At 32.3% G+C, this 18,236-nt stretch overlaps 2 protein-coding genes across 3 annotated transcripts in view; both read left to right on the top strand.

The window, feature by feature from the left end:
- LOC127735316 (transcription intermediary factor 1-alpha-like) overlaps positions 1-18,236 on the top strand; it is an 82,990-nt gene that overhangs the window by 20,308 nt on the left and 44,446 nt on the right. The gene's annotated exons all lie outside the window — the stretch shown is intronic.
- On the top strand, positions 6,185-8,936 carry LOC127735315 (uncharacterized). Its single transcript, XM_052245462.1, has one exon. It carries the CDS (start codon positions 6,185-6,187, stop codon positions 7,865-7,867), a length of 1,683 nt encoding a protein of 560 aa, XP_052101422.1. The 3' UTR covers positions 7,868-8,936.

Here is an 18,236-nt window from a genome sequence, read left to right as displayed (position 1 = left end):
TGCAATATATTGGCAACTAGGCTAAATTTTGTGATATCACACAGCACTTAAGATTCCACTGAAGGACCAATAAAAATCTTTATATACCAAAAAAATATTTAAATAAAAGCTTCAATACCCTATCAAAAAATCACTAAGATTTTCATGTTTTATAACATCATATTTGTACTATCTAAAAAAAAAAAAAAAAAAAAAAGGATTACTGTTGATTCTTTTATTTTCATGGGTCCCAGTTTTCGTGGATTGAGGAAACATTGTATTTACATGAATATTTGATTTCGTGGTTTTGCCAAATGCTACAAACAAGCCTATGGAAAACTTGTACTTCATTGAACTTTTAAATCTGTCCTTCACCTATACCCAAGAAATTACGAAGATTGATATTTCACAAATAATAAGAAATCCACAGTATCAACCATACCATCAAAATCCTTCGTTCTGTGACTTGATTGAATTTTCAGTATCTTGATTGTCAATTTTTGACTTTCACTAATCTGACATAAAATCTTTATTTTAAAAGAAACATATTTCAAGCCTCTTAAGGATGTACACCTCTGAAGAGCCAAACATTTCTAGAATTAAACTTTTTTTCTTAACCTGATTTTTGGGTTTATATGACTGTAAAAAAATAATTGGTGAAGAAAAAATCATATGGTGGTGCACTTCTTTTTTTGCTACAGCCATTTGAATGTACCCAATTTTGATGATTTTCCCATTTTATATCAATTTTTACCCATTTTTGGTCTATTATCATGAAAAAAATCACAGTTTCACAATTAAACTTTTTTTCATCCTTTCACTAAAGATAAAGTGGACCAATCTAAATAAATTTAACTTAAAAAAACTATGGGTAGGTGTTAATATAAGAAAGTTTTATAAAATTTTGTTGCTTTTTCGGGTCAAATTTACCATGTTGTCAATTTTGTAAACTTGGGATTTTTCTATTTTTTAAGAACAAAAAGCATATTATTTCAACTTCTTTGTTATAAATGATTGAAAAAATACATATTTAAGAAATTTGAAAAGAAAAATTGATATGGGATGTACATGTATCTGGTAAAATCATTTCTTGTACCCCTCACCCATTTTCTCAACATTTTGGCTAATGAGACTGACTTGATTGGTTATAAAATTTGAAAATTTTATTACTCAAAAACTACTTATTGTAAATACACAATTTTTTCACAGAGTTAAGTTTGATTATAATATTTTTTGATTTCATTGATATTTTCCACTTGTATCACATGTTTTGGAAATAATTCCAGATCGAGATTTCAACGAGACTGAAACGTCAGAAGAATACATCCTTAAATCATATCTGGAAAAATTCTAAAAATGTGAAAAAAATAAATTATATGTCAGTACAGAAAAAAAATAGTTTGAAAATAATGAGAGAGATGTATGCTAATTCAATACTGTAAATTAAAAAAATATTATGAGGTTTTTATTAATTAAGGTGAATAACAGCACGTGTATGCAGATTTTTCTGAAATCACAATTAATAATCTCACATTCTTGTCCATTCTTCAAAAATAGCAATAATAAATGCACGCAATAATTTCTGAATTTACAGTAAATTTTATGGCTATTAAATGCATGGAGTTGCTGATCACTTGCATTATATTTCACTGTCAAAAGAATAAAAAATTGAAAAGTGCAATCTTTTTGATTTTAAACAATTCAAATGTGGCATTTCTTAGAATTGAAGATAAAACATCTCATAGAAGTGTAACTATCCAAAATTTCATAATTCTTTTGATTACATAAACAATATTTTAAGGAACAACCTACAGAAATAACTGCTGAATCAGCTTAAATGGAATGCATCTGTATAAACCTAACAAATGCTCTAAAACAGCAATAATATAATATAATAATTCATATATATATAAAACAACATAGTAGATAAACAAAATTAATATTAGAATCATAATAAATCATAAAATTGAAACTCAAAAATTTAAGCTAACACAAAATCACAGTAAACATATAATAACAATCATTTCAAAAAATACATTGAGGCTTGAAACACTTCAAAGAGCTAATAGTTAAAATCTCTATACAAAAGAACCAATATATAAAATATCTTTGCAAAAGAGCCAATAGATATAATCTCTTTACAAAAGAGTCAACACTTAAAATCTTTTAAAACAAAATCTAGATTCATTTGTCATGGATTTCATGTTCACACATTAAGATGACATAATACTGTTAAATGCAAAATCAAATTCAAAATAAGTATCAAAGAGATTTATTATTGTCTAAAAGGTAACCCTGGAAAAGCTACAAAACTGATTACTAAAATAATTTGCAGTAGGTGTGTTAAGGCCATATTTTGCATATGAAATCTTCAAAGTGAAATGGTACAAAAGTCCAAATAATGGACCAAGAATAAAATTTCCAGTAAATATTGTCTAATCAAACTGACCAGTATGGTACAGAATAGAATAGAAAAGAATATTTTAATTTCCCAAATTACAGGGCCCATAAAGGGCATAAAATCAGATACAATTGATTGACATAATTGGTAATTACAACAATAAACATCACAGTGTACATGTAAATATATATTTAGCATATTAGCATTGGTCAGAATCAGAGCCATCAACAATATATATATTGTGAATAAAAGAATAAAATTACGTTATATGCATTCATTTTCAAATTATTTACTGGACTTTATGTCAATATCCATACCTGATCTCCTTAAATCAAAACATTCACCAATGTAACAGCCCATTTTTTCCATAAGCGATACGTTTTCTTGGGTCAAGAGCCATAAAAATTGTGAAGATTTATTTAAGTTTTTAAAATTATAACAAATGTTAGAATTGTATTTAATGCAAAAATGAAAAACTGCCAACATAGCCTCATTTTCTGATCTTGTCAGTAATATTAAGGTATATTTTGATGTGAGTAAAATATCTTTCTGGGTAAGGCTTTGGCTTTCATTTTTCAATTTGAATTTCAAAAATATGTGTAAAAAACCAATTTAAGGTCAAATATGTCAATTTCAACATGTTTATAACATCATAGTGATGCTACCTGTGATTTTCTGCACCTTAGTGTCCTGGTTACATTAACTTATTCATATTCATTTATCAATAGAATATACATAATTTTGAAAGGCTTGAGTAATTATGCCAAGGCCAGACCAGATATTGGTTCCTATCGTACCTCTTTCTTTCTTAGTTTGTAAAGCACAGAATTATTCTTGTATAGTGAATTCATACCTTGTCATCAACTATAGTCAATTTGTCCGTTGCTGTAGCAACTGTGTATAAAATCATAAAATTTCTTTGCGGATGATGGACTAAAAATAGTCTGCCATTTCTATAATTCATGTATTCCTCATCTTCTTTACTTTATTTTACATGGTTTGCAAATTCTTCATGCAAAAAAACATTTGAAATTCTGATTCTTTCTCAATTCTTAAGTCCTGTTCCATCACATGATTAAAATGAGATGTCCAGTAAATATTAACAAGACAGTGCACGAACAACAAAAAATGACCAAAATAAACATCTAGACCTCTGTTATCAATGATGGTCAATTATCCACATTGTATGGCAAGCTCTAACCTTTTATTTAAATAACGTAAGATAAAGGCACATTTGATTTTTGTAAATTTCACAACCTGATATAAAAATTTTGACATGAATGTTACATTGAGCAATACTACAAACCCATACACAATGATACTTTCCTACTGTCATTTTGATTCGGTTAACCTCTCAGAGACTTCCCATATCTGTTTACACAAACCTTCATCATAAGCTTGTTTACTTAATTATGTATATAGTGTGTTCATAGTCCTTACAATCCATATAATTATGTCTTGACACACCCTGTAGATCCTCACTGATGGAGCAATATATAGTAAATATTCAAATCAGTGATAAAATTGATAAAGAAGTTTTATCAAAATGTGTAGTTGATTAAAAACATGCAAAGGGGGGTGGCAAGTAAACATTCACAAGTGCATGTCACTGAAGTAAACATTCACAAGTACATGTCACTGAAGTAAACATTCACAAGTACATGTCACTGAAGTAAACATTCACAAGTACATATTACTGAAGTAAACATTCACAAGTACATGTTACTGAAGGAAACAGTTTGGGATTCTCGCCAGATCTCAACCTTGCGATTGCAGTGAATCAGAGTCCCGGTTAGAATTATAGATGTACGCATCTAACATTTTTCGTAATTACTCTGTGCATTGAATGTTTGTGTCGATGAGTTGCTGTCTCATTTCCCTTATCTTATCTTTTTTCCTTTTGTGTTTATAAAAGATATTTCTGAAAAATAAACAAAACGTTTCATTAGCTGTGTATTGGATTTCATACCGCTAGATGATGTGCAATGTGTAATATGAAGAGATCTGAACTGGCTTTAAACTTGAAATAAGTCGATCAAGACTGTGGAATCCTTGAACCAATTTATATGATTGTAGGCGACTTTGTTGTCTCATTGGCAATCATACCACATCTTTTTTTTTTTACTTTTATATTTAGTATTATGACTTGAATTTACAAATATAAACTCATTAATAAATGAAGCGTAAAAAATAGGCCAGAGTGTGATGAAGTTGTCATTCACTTGTGAATACAGAAGCTTGTTCAGTATGAGCGCATCCTTGCACCAAGTTTAGGTCAGTAGATTTCTGATCTGACAAAATCCGGACGTAAACAATGATTAGAAATACAGTAATGGTAGTAATCATATATTCTTGAACATCGGATCGATACAGCTGTGCGTTTGTAAGCGGGTGGTTTCATTAGCCAAGTAGTTGCTTTGCCACTGACATGTTGACGACATCGGTGTACTCAAATATTCACCGTTTTTGTCTGTTTGATGACAGGAATGTCTCCTAGATTCTTTTTTTGTTGTTGTTGTCGTTGTTGTTTGGGAGGTGGGGCGGAGGGGGGGGGGGGGGGGGGGGGCATTTTCATTTTCGCATTTGAGTGTTGCCTTAAAATATGAAGTGTGTACTAGTATTTCATTTGTGTTATAGTAATTTAAAAGTCATCTATTTTTATTCCCCAATGCTTCTGGATTAACCTTTATGCATGATAAATATCACTTAAATTGAACATATTTCATCTCTTAAATATCAATTTATCAATACTATAATATCCGGTAAGAGTCACGTGTAGTCTGTCGTCACATATCTATTTATACTTTTAACCTTCCTTGTTCTTGATATCATTCATTTAATCAGGTAAAATATCATAAAACAAATACTTTCAATTTGCCTGTAATAGCTTTAATATTTCACACACCTAGTTATCCAGAACACCTGAATTCAATCACAGCTTGTTGAGGCTCTTGTTGCTCAATCTACATTGGTTTCTGAGAAGTGTGAGTTAACTGTTGTCATTTTGTTGTGTTTTTATTAGATCATGTATTTGTCCGGTTTTTCATTAGCTCACCTGGCACAAATGTTTATATTTAAAAATTACAGCAGTTACGGTAAAACTGACTTGATAAAAGTTGTCAGCTGGAAAGTCTCCCTAGGTCAAATTTAACGTTTTAGAAAATTGAGACATTGGAGTTATTACCCCGGAAATTTTACATTTTCAGCAAATTTTACAGTATTGGTCTTTATCTTGAAAATTGTAATCGATATAGAGAAACTTTTATAATAGCAGAAATGACCGACAAAAAATATCTTCAAATTATTATTCATGGTCATACGGGTGCCACATGTGGAGCAGGATCTGCTCGCCCATCCGGAGTACCTGGGATCACTCCCGGTTTTTTGGTTGGGTTCGTGCTGATCATGTAGTCTACTATACTGTTTGTCTTTTAGTCTTCCCTTTTTGCTACGGCGTTGTCAGTTTATTTTCGAATTCCGAGTTTTAATGTCCCTTTGGTATCTTTGGTCTCTCGTTTGACCACTTAAAGTGATTATGTCACTTGAAAGACAATTTTAACCCATTTTATGTTTCTTTTCTCGAAGTTATAATAGATGAAGTAAACTTGGAAATAGAAAATATAATCAGCACAATAAGATCTATAAATAAAATAACATGGCCGAAATATTTGACCCCTGTGATATATAAATCAACCACGATAAACAATGGATGTGTATACTAACTATACAAATCCTTGTTGAAGCAAATTGCAATTACAATTTGAATAATGGAATTTTTCATATTTTCAGTAGAGCAAAACTTAAATGGCATCATCCAGCACAGTTTCATGTGGTGTTTGTAACTCTCAGCACACGACAACAAATGCTGACTACTGGTGCCCTGAATGTGATGAAGGACTGTGCTTCCAATGTCTGAAATATCACAATGCATCGAAAGCCTTACGTAACCATGATGTTATATCTGTCGACAATTATAAACAATTACCTCCCTCGATAGCTAATATATCACCATACTGTTCACAGCATGACAGAAAATTCAAGAATTATTGTCCGCAACATGAAAGTCTCTGTTGTCCACTGTGTATTCAATCCAACCATGCTAACTGTGTGGGGATATTATCGCTTGAGAATGTCATACAAACAGCAAAGACTTCAGTCTTATTTGAAAGTCTTGATCAGAATCTGAAAGATATCAAAATGAATATCTATAGAGTTGTTAAAGATCGGAAACAAAATCTTGTTCAAATCCAGAATCAAAGGCAGAAATTTCACGATGAAATAAAACAGGTCCGTAATAGAATTAACGAGCACCTTGACAGCTTAGAACAAAGAATACTTCAGGATCTATATGCTGCCGAAGAGAAAGTTAAACCACAAATAGAAGACTTACTGGGAAAATTGGCTGAACATACGGAAACATTGGATTTATTGCAAACTAATATGTCAGCTATCAAAGAATATGCGTCAGACCTACAAGCATTTCTTGGGAGTAAAATGATTGAAACAGAAATTAAGAAACATGAAATATTTATGCATTCTTTATTTGAGGACGGTAGTTTACAGAAGATAGACTTGAACTGTAAAATTGGGGACAATTTATCCGACGTATTGTCCACTGTTACTTCATTCGGTTCAATATCTGTTGCATCGAGTTCTCCATTGGTAGTATTGCAGACAGAGAAAGACAAACAAGCACAGAATAGAACTTTTCATCGTGCACCACTAATAGCTATCAATGATATCAAAATGACGTCAAAACGAAAATTTGAATTTAGTGGTGTCACAGGGTGTTCTTTTTCTAGTACGGAAGACATCATCCTAGTAGACTACGACAAAAAACGTCTTCTGATCTTAAAGGAAGATGGAACCTTGAAGAATGACATACCTTTATTAAATCCAAACCCATTAGATGTCACTTGTATCGATGACAAGACAGTCGCTGTTTCATTTCCTTATTCAAATCAAATTCAAATCATCAACATTTTAACAAAAACAATTGGAAGCAGGATAAAAACAACCAGTAACTGTTACGATATATGTTACAGAGATGGATACTTATTATACTGTAATACTGGCACAGGTATACAGAAAGTAAATGTGTCAGACAATTGCTCTTCTACTTTGATTAAAGACGAAACCTTATCAAACTGGAGTTTTGTAACAACATCCAAAGACAAGATATTTTATACCAATAATTTACACCATACAGTTACATGCTGCTCATTGACTGGAGAGAAGTTGTGGGAATACAAAGATCAATCAGTTCGTTCTCCGCGGGGGATATCTGTAGATAAAGACTCGAACGTTTATATTGCTTCGGCAAGTAACAATAGCATAATCGTATTGTCGTCGGATGGAAAAGAAGCAAGAAAGCTGCTTGGGAGTGATGACGGAATAAATCAATCTTATGCACTCGCGTTTGATGTAAAGAAAGAAAAACTCATAGTTGCGAATTATCATGGACCTATTTTGTACGGACTCTGTTAGGACGCAGTTCTGATTACGTGGTTTACAACTGCAAAAGAAATTTGGTAAAAATACTCAAATCTACCTGAAATCTATTGAAATGACAACAATTTCAGAGTTCAAACAGAACATTATAATTTTCTTTACAAAATTTCCTTTTAATCATTTCTATCAGGCGAAATATTATGTCTGGAGATAAACATTTTACACATGATTATCAATTTCCCTGATTTTTAAATTTATTGTGATTATTTTTTTAATATTACAAAAGGAGAAGGGTCATTTAAACCTCTTTTTATCTCCAAAATGCGCTTAAAAGTTATTTTCTTGTTATGCTATCAGCAGATATTGTTATTTAATGTAAATCTCTAACTTTCAATGTTTTAATATTGTTGCACCTGAAAAAAAATATGTTTAAGATGGATATGACCTATAAAGGATCAAAAAAGGGGGACGAAAGATACCAGAGGGACAGTCAAACTCATAGATCGAAAACAAACTGACAACGCCATGGCCAAAAATAAAAAAACAAACAGACAAATGATAGTACACAAGACACAACATAGAAAACTAAAGACTAAGCAACACGAACCCCACCAAAAACTGGGGGTGATCTCAGGTCCTCCGGAAGGGTAAGCAGATCCTGCTCCACATGTGGCACCCGTCGTGTTGCTTATGTTATTACAAATCCGGTAAATAGTCTAATTCGGTAGGTCACATTCGTGAAAAGGGAAGGGTATTGTAGTTACGACATAAGGAACATATGCGATATCATCTGTGAAACAGTTATTCCATAACGGTCAAGCATTTATAAATTCAAGGATTGTTGAATAATTTTGAGCATTCCTATTGATGGTAAAGGTAAATCCAGAAAAAGCACCATGGACGCATATAATTTATATAGAGTTATTTTCAGGTACTTCATATATTTATTGGTGATAGAGTGGAATGTTGAGGGATACACAAACATAAACATAAATCTGCAGCATTTGAGAGAGAACTGTATAATGTTTTAGTTTGTGTAGACATTCAGAAGTCAATATTATGATAAGCTTGTTGGCACCATTAAACAGGTCAGAAAACATTAGAATATTTGATTTGTTATTCTCTTTTGCAGTAAATTACAAAATCAGCAAGATAAAAATAAAAAACAAACAGGGTTATTTTTCGCAATACAGCTTCAAGGATCAACTCTTTGTGTCAAACTGCTAAAAGTTTGATAATAAACTTTCCAGAAGTGTAATACCAGTCTTTATGTTTGGATGTTGAATCTACATTTTCTATAAACACTTTATTGAGATAAAAGGATAGTACACCAAATTACATACAAAAATATTGCCCCTATATTTGTTTCACTCACACGATAAAAATTCAAAAGTCGTTGAAAAAGGACCAAATTTTGAATATCGTAGAGTCTTAAAATTAATTGTTTAAATTTTTTTTTAAATTTCATATACTAATTTTCTTAAACATAAAAAAGAAATTAAGCAAGCGCGACACAATGCTACTAAAATCAATCAATTTTGAACACGTTTTTGGAAGTTGCATGAGTTTGTAAATCTTTTCAAAGAAGGGCATCGTAAAACAATATTATCCCAGATGCTTGTTAAAACCCAACAACAAATTGGCAGTATTTGGCCACAGCCTATAATATTATTTGAATTTATACATATTGTATATAAGTAATCTCAATATAAATGTATGTAACGCTCTTTGCGTTTATTTTTTTTTACATTAAATAACATAATTGATGAGGTCCACATCAGGGGTTACATTGTATCCTATCCAGCCAAACTAGGAGAAAAGGAATAGAACAGAAAAAAATCTTCATTGAGTGGCAACAACTCATATCTTGAAGCGTACATCGACGGCAGTCTCGTCTAGGTGACAAAATTTGCTGTTTCGATTTTTTTTTTTTTTTTTTTTTATATCTGGTATAATTGTCACAAAAGCAAAAATGGATAAAAAAAATGTTGGCAACAATTTATAGAAGGATTCAACTTATTTTGGCCGTATTATTTATTCTTTATATATTATCTTACTGGTCGGTTTTGTTATTTTTAAGTTTCCTTGCAAAATGCGCAAACAATGTTTTAAAATCAGTCATGCGACTTATCCAGAAAATCCTGGCCGTGTTAGGCGCAACTTTTTGGAAGTTTTGGTCCTCGGTGCTCTTCGGCTTTGTACTTGTTTTGGCTTTCAAACTTTTTTTATCTGAGCGTCACTGGTTAGTCTTGTGTGGACGAGACGCACGTCTGGCGTTTTGAATTTTAAGCCTCGTACCTTCTGCTAGCTATTATTCGTGTGTTTCTTTGTCCTATATTTTCTCCCATTTATTTGTATTGTGGTCCTGTCATGTGATGTTGTCGTTTTGGTGTTGTGTTTGACGTTGCCATAAAAGCGGGAGGTTTGGCATGCCACAAAACCAGGTTCAACCCACCATTTTGTTCTTAAAATGTCCTGTACCAAGTCAGGAAAATGGCCATTGTTATATTATAGTTCGTTTCTGTGTGTGTTACATTTTAATGTTGTGTTTTTGTTGTGTCGTTATTCTCCTCTTATATTTGATGCGTTTCCCTCAGTTTTAGTTTGTAACCCGGATTTGTTTTTATCTCTATCGATTTATGAGTTTCGAACAGCGGTATACTACTGTTGCCTTTATTTATTTGAAGATTTAGCTGACCTTTGTTGTTGTTTAGAGATTTCAATCATATAACTTGTACGTAGATCGTATTTTCCCCTCAAAGAGTTATTTAAATGGTTCTTTAACGTATATATAGCATAAAACTCTCACTACACCAGGCAATGGATATACGACATTTCTATTTCGACAGGAGGTATATATTAATGCGACAACAACACAACGAAACAGACATATCAAAACATTAAGTGTCAATATAGAGTCATTTGTAATAGAAAGATGCCTATACAGAATAATAAGCTCCAAACCACCCCATGACTACAAAATACGGGTTTAATTTAATAATATTTACCGTCAAAGATATCCCAACAGGCACAAGTGTTTGGTTGAAAAATATCACCTGCCCTTTTTTAATTTCGATCGGGGGAAATTAAAGAAGATGTAATATAAACCAGTAGAAAAAAAATATTTTACTGTTTAGTAACGGTAAAATAAATGATGACAATAGATGACGTCCAGCGGCAAATTTATTGCATATTCAGGACGAAAACATGTAAATGTAATATGAATATTAATCCTGCTTTGTGCAAGACGACACGCTGAGCCGGACTTTTAACTTGTAAGTTCACAGGAAGAAAAGTCATCCTACCCGGACACATTTCTAACTCCGAGCCGAAAAGTCTGTGCTCTTACTCTTAAATGCCGCGTGTTTAGCGTTGAAACAGCATATGTCAATTTTAACGTCTTTGTTTGACCCGGTGGGGATTCAAACCAACGACCTCCCGCTCTCGAGGCTATCACACTCCTTCGACCAACAAGGCGAGCGAAAGTATAGAATATCATACCAAAAACTCAAGTACAATAAACAATACAGTTTCACAGAATTATCACAGTTACTAAAGCGAGCTAAAAGTATCTAACCTAAATTAGATGCTTTAAATGAATTTAGAAACTACACGTAAATACCGATTGCCGACTTCAGAGTAGATTTCATTGATCAACGCTCTCTGCAAATTAAAAACTCTTGTGCCAATTAGTTGAGGGGTTCGGATGTGGCCAGCTGTTGCAAGGCTTATTTCTGTCCTTATTCAATATATCCTCATTTTCCATTGATATTCCAAGTTTCACGTCTAACATCACTGTCGACCTACTATTGCAAGAACTGCTAATTGTATTTAAAATTTATGTGTTCTCGTCATGAACATGCATGAAATATTTGCAACTGGACGTTAAGTAGACAACAATCAATCAACTTCGTAAATTATTCCATGTACAAAGTACACGAAGACAAGAACTTTTAAAATGCTATAATGTAAAATTTTCATTTAAATCGCTCAATAATAGTGCAAAATTTTTATAATAGTGCAAAATTTTTAATGGTTTTTTGTTTGCCAATTTTCGACGTTCCTTTTTATAAATGATATTGACGCCATGTTACTAAGAATAGAAACATCGATTCAATATAATTCAAAAAAAAAGGAACATCGAGTCAATGTCATTTTCAAACTTACACTATTTACATGTAATATATAAATTATGAATTTTCACTCAGTCAATACGTTATATATGGTTCTGTTAGATTGTATTGAATCTCACATTTCGTCCAATATAATCTGACCAAGTCCATATATATATAGCGTATCGACCTCGTCAAAAGCAAATAATTGATTATTATAATTTATGAAGGTAAAAGTTTTTTTTCAAGTTGTTTATGCTTCATTTAGACGTCAAAAAGGGAATGATGGACGACTAAAAAAAGTATTTGTTTTCATATAATACTTTGTATTTTAATTTAAGAATGATGATCAACCTTGCAAAAAATATCTCATCTTTTGATCGAGCCTCTCAAGCCTACATAACTTGATGCTAAAGATGTTACATTTAGGCTATTTAATACGATTTTGTTTCATTGAAGTTTACAGGCATTGTTTTTTTTATAAATAATAAAAACCAAACAAAACAAAATTTATTAATTAATTTGACTAAACAGACTAGGATAATTATTTTTCATTTGCATGTAACGTAGTGTAGGAAAATTACTGAATCAAAACCAAAATGAACATTTACCTGAATAGTGTGAAGGACCTTATGCATCTAGGTCTGTTCGATTAGAAGTTTTGAAACAAGCTATTTAAATATCTAATTGTTGGAAGAGTTTACTTACTGTTTTCATATGGTCTGGTCTTTACGAATCGATTTCATGATTACTGACAGATTAAAAACATCAAATATATATAACAAGAAATTTTTGTACAGAACATTCATTGGTCAGTTACAAATGAAGTATGCATAGGGTTTTGAATTACTCATTTATAAAATAAAAATCGTTATTTTAAAAAGTTGGAATTCAAAAATATATATTAACCACTTCGTTTTATAAAACTACCCTATGGTATTATTTTGTTGCTAAAACAATATAATGAATAAACAACTAAATGATGCACTGCCATCTAATTGGTCCGTTTCCAACGCAATTTGGTAACTGTTACTTGTATAGATCAGTCTGAGTACTGTTTAACTATTATGTAGTATAGATACAATGAATAAGCGTTGATTCTTGAAAAAGAAATCATGAGCCCGGAGGGCAAATGGTTTGTTTTTCATGAATCAACGCTTATTCATTGTATCTATAACTTAAACTATTGTGTTGATGTCTTTTCAAAATTGAAAAGCATTTTCTTAATTAGAAGGTATTGTAAGTGTTTTTAAATAACCACGTTATCATGTTCAACGATGCATTAATAAATCCAATTTCACAATTAATTGGTTAGAGAAATACAAATATAACTTAACACGTCTGTCTTTAAATTATGAGGCATCTGAATATTATCTGTAATTTACAAAATAAGACATATTCGAATTTATTTCTAAGTACATGTATTATATAATAAGTTACTACCGAAATTTCTAGCAAGAAGCCTAATTCTATGTACATCACGATTTACTCGCATAGGGATTTCCGAATAAACATTATGGAAAATTATGTAGTAAAACAGATGAAATAATACTATATATATAAAACAAAAAATGGACAAATTGAATGTAATCATTTTCGTTTCAAATATGTGAAATAGCCAATAATAATCCAAAAATAACCGGGAAAACCCGCTATTTTCACAAAAATATCCACAATAACATACACAATAAAATAAATGGAAAAACTCAAGAATAGGGACAACAAAGAGAATAAAGGGATTCGAACCTAGACCGACAAGTCTCTCACTTTAACTTGACTCTTTAAATCATTGATCTTTACCATGCTAACCTCGCGGCTACCAACTTATACTATACAATTGCCTATTATGTATATATAAAGGTACAAGCCCTGTGTGTCCCTTGTACCCGATGTGTATCACATGGTCATTTATATACATAGAATAGACATCTAAATTGCAACACAATGGTAGCCGAGAGGTTTCGTAGATGTGTTGCTATCAGTCACACTTAACAGATATCAACGAGGTGTTCGATTTCCAGTGAAGGCATATAAAATTACAAAAATTAAAGGTAAGTTTTTAAATTAATTCCATTAGTGAACAGAAATCAGTAAATTAGCCAATTCAAACTTAATGAAATTAGTTACAAAAAGGAAACAATCGAATATAATTTGGTGAGTCCATTTCAGCGACAGATTTACGAACCGAAATGAACCGAAAACAAAACGTGTATGAGATGTACAATAAATAATTACACTGTCAGCACAACTGATATGCATCAGAAATGCTGAAATTGGTACAAAATTGTCATCCTTGATTTAATGCGAGGTTGAATAAGTCAAATGTAAAAGAGGAATATCAATAGGAGAAACAAAATACCATTGTTACCCTTCTGTTTTATTATAGTCCAGTCGATTTGTGCAGATTTTTGGCAAAATTGCTCAGATTGTGGTAAAAGCATGAAATTTAGCATAGTAGTAGTATATGTCATGGAAAACATTTTTAGCTATGGACCCAGTCTGAAAGTCGAAATTGGCGGGAGAGGCAGCCATTTCTAAAATGGCGGACGTTTGATTTCTAAAAATTCCTAAAACAATTCATGAAATTTTTATCAGGGAAGATATTGACATAAAACCTGATAAAAACAGTGATAGTGCTTATACCAAATGTCTTGTTGAACATAGTTTATGGAATTGTTACCCATATGGAATGGCGGCCATCTTGAAAAATCTTGAAATTTTAAAGACAAAATAGCTATAGCTCCAAAGTCATAATTTCGGTGAAAATAAATATGCAATATATGAACATTGTTGGAAAATATTTGTATGAGCTTTAGAAACAGGACGTTTACATTTTATTAATTACGCGCTTGTTGCAGAAGGGTTCCCATATAGTCCAGTCGTTTGATAACACATGATATATTAATCACATATGACAAGGACTATCATCTGAGGACTTCAGATATAGATATTTTGGGGGCCATATTGAATGACGGCCCTTTTGAAACCTGAATTTCCAATATATTATTATTCACTATTTTTATAATTCATTGTTTGCATTTATACTTTTTTTTGCTAATTTACATTGGATATTCATCAAGTGGTCAGATAAGGCATGAACATGTTTACTTACATGTTTGACTAAGTATTTTTTACAACAGAACTTACGTATCAATGATATAATTTATGACTGAATTTTGTCGAAAAGGATCAAAATTGTAGATTTCAAAAACACCAGAGCTAGATATTGAAATCACTAGAGATGAATAACTTATAGCTTATGGACAAGTGGACTGGATAGAATGTGTGAAACGGCAAGAGAAGACATGAGAGGATTTGCAAAGCCAAGCAGATACAAAAAGAACAGGCATAGACATTTGAGCTGGTAATCAGTCCTTTGATGCAAGCATAAAAATATTTTACACATTGAATTGGTTGTCAAGTCGCTCAATTTGAAACAGTTGAATGAAGGCTATATGGAACTGTAGAAACACTCCAGAATCACAAGGCAAAATGTCACAAATCCTGTGGAAACATATTTTCAGTTCTCAAAATATTTCATCAGTAAAAGCGAAAACATACTTCTGAAGTTGAAGATAAGTTGTCGGTTGAAAGAAAACAACCAGTCACAGTAAAGTGGTTGTGGATCAACAAGAACAATGACTGCAGTGTATTGTTTCTTTGATGATGTATCTGACGATCTCCACAATGCATCGTCATTTATAATCGGCAGAAATAGTGCATGACTGTGCACTTGAATTACAAGACAATGTTCTCTTAGCCAAACTAAGTGCTGAAGATGTAATATTACAGGAGGCCAAGTATCATGCCTAATAATGTTTGATAAAACTTGACAACATGGCAAAAAGGAAGAATAAAAGACACAGTAAGAAAGCCAGGAGTTCTTTTCCATGGTATTGTGCTTTCCAATATAATAAAATACATTAATGACACACGGTCTGGGCTTGCCGATCACTCTAAATTGGACAGTACACGCCTTGAACATCTTGGAGTTGTCATGGAAGGAAGAACTGGTACAACGTATCTAAGAAATTGGAATGTAGCTGCCATAGAAGATCTGCAAGCTTACAAACGAGGAAGATTAGTTCTCTTGATTTTCAACGAAGGTGTTCGTGAAGCTCTGAAACAAGCCACATCTTTAAAGCGTGAAAATGAAGGCATCATCATAGCCGTAGCAGGCAAAATAGCTTGAAGAGATATGCTTGGTACTAAGAATAGCTTTACAGGGACATTCAATAACAGATGCCAACATGAATCAGTTCAACAGACATTGATTGCTTAGTATGAATGATACTAGGATGGCCAGACACCGAGACACAGTCCAGTAATATAGTTGAGTCGCAGACAGCACTTACCATTTCTCAGCTATTATAGTTCAATTGTGCAACTCGTCGTCGAAAGGATACAACTGCAACTTATCACTCATCAGATAGAGAGCCACGTGTCTCTGTGTTTGTTGAAATGATTCATGTTGAACGGCTTCATTAAATTCCCCTGTAAATCTTTTTATAGTAGCAAGCTAGTCTCTTCAAACTATTCTATTTACTTTGGCTAAGATAAGGCCTTCATCGTCACGACTAGGAGACATGGCCTGTTTCGGAACTTCTCCAACACATTCGTTAATCAAAGTACTGAAGTACTGAACATCGGCTGACCGCAAGTTCTTGTGGATGGTCCGACAAGCACTTGTCTCAGAAAAAAAATCACATCTCTATACCTGAAAGTGAGGTTAATGTACAGATATAATTTTTTTCTGGGACAAGTTCGTGCTTGGATAATAAATTAATGACAGGGAATTCAACCTCACCGTAATGACTATTATATTGTAGTGATACAAATCAGTATACTCTGGTTTATTGTTATATATTATATTAATAGTTGTATATTACAGTTACATGTATATATAATTTTCATGCATTTGTATATCATTCTATTCTACTATATTGATAATAGTGCAGTGCAAGTGCATGGTGGACACTCTTCTGTAATAATTCGATTTTTCAAATAGAATGGATTTGAGTAGGCATTCGTATTTTCCCGCAAAAAATGTTTAATCATCCATGCAGAGTTATCCTTTCTTGAGATTGCAAACGTTCTTGAGATATTCTTCCGCATGCGTGTGCATAGATATTAATGACTTTTTACTTATATGTATATACATATAACAAAACATTTTAATATTATTAATTTATCTTCTTTAAAAAGTATTTGATGAGTATTCATTGAAAAAATGAATTTATAACAAGCGATAAGGAATGTTAGTTTGCACTTGATGATGTCTACGTATTCATCATGTTTATAGATCGGTTAAAAACCCAAAACGAAAGTTACGTAATGTAAATCTAGGCGAGAACAATACACCGGAATGCCCTCACGGTCATCCGCTGTAAAAATCAGAAGAACGACGCTACCTTTCTTGTGTGCTTGCATATCTTCTATAGCAGTTAGTATCCATTTTTTTAGAAGCGTTGTATTAATCATTCCTACAATGACAACTCTGATTTGCTCAAGGCGTACATTGTACAATTTACCGATATCAGCAAGCTCAAATATCAGAACAATATCTGTTCCAGACTGTGAGCTGTCAATGTATTCTATCAATTTGGCAAGCCCCATTCCATATATGGATAGCAGATCCCTGACTTTATTTCTGTGCCTTTGAATTATTGTCTTATTTCCTTGTTGTGCAATTTTAACAAACATTTAGCATGATATCTGGTCCTGTGATATTAAATCTCCAGCGCTGAGTCTTGCTAAGAGAACAATGGGTTGTAGTTCAAGTGGACAGTCACATATTTTTTTGTCACAAATGTTTGTCGATCATAATTGTCGATGCTTCATGATGATCGTCAAATACCTCACCACAAAAATGAACAAAAAGAAAAAAACACTCCCTACAGTCATTGTTTTTGTTGATTCATCGCAACTGTGTCTGTTTTTTGGTTTTTTTTTGATAGGATAAGTACCTTTTACCTTGTGATTTTGGAGTGTTTCTGGCCTTCATTCAACTGTTCCAAGTTGAATGATGAGAGAAACTATTAATTCAATATGCAGCATCTTTGTATGCTTACAACAAAGGACTGATTACCAGTTCAAATGTCTATGTCTGCTCTGTTTGTATCTGCTTGGAATTGTAAATCCTCACGTGTCCTTGCTTGGCGTGTCGAAATTCTTTCCGGGCCATTTATTCATTGGGTTTATCAGCTTCAGTGATTTCAATACCAACATTGTTTTCCTTTTCGACATAGAGTGGTCATAAATTATATTGTATATACTTTATTTTCTGAGGAAAA

Source organism: Mytilus californianus, unplaced genomic scaffold, assembly GCF_021869535.1.
Source record: "Mytilus californianus isolate M0D057914Y unplaced genomic scaffold, xbMytCali1.0.p SCAF_3, whole genome shotgun sequence".
NCBI lineage: Eukaryota > Metazoa > Mollusca > Bivalvia > Mytilida > Mytilidae > Mytilus > Mytilus californianus.
The sequence above is the reverse complement of the archived record's forward strand: the minus strand, read 5'-3'. Positions and strand labels throughout refer to the sequence as shown.

Bases quoted from the DNA above. Each gene is read 5' to 3' on its own strand.
- LOC127735315 (XM_052245462.1), top strand. From the start codon at position 6,185: ATGGCATCATCCAGCACAGTTTCATGTGGTGTTTGTAACTCTCAGCAC.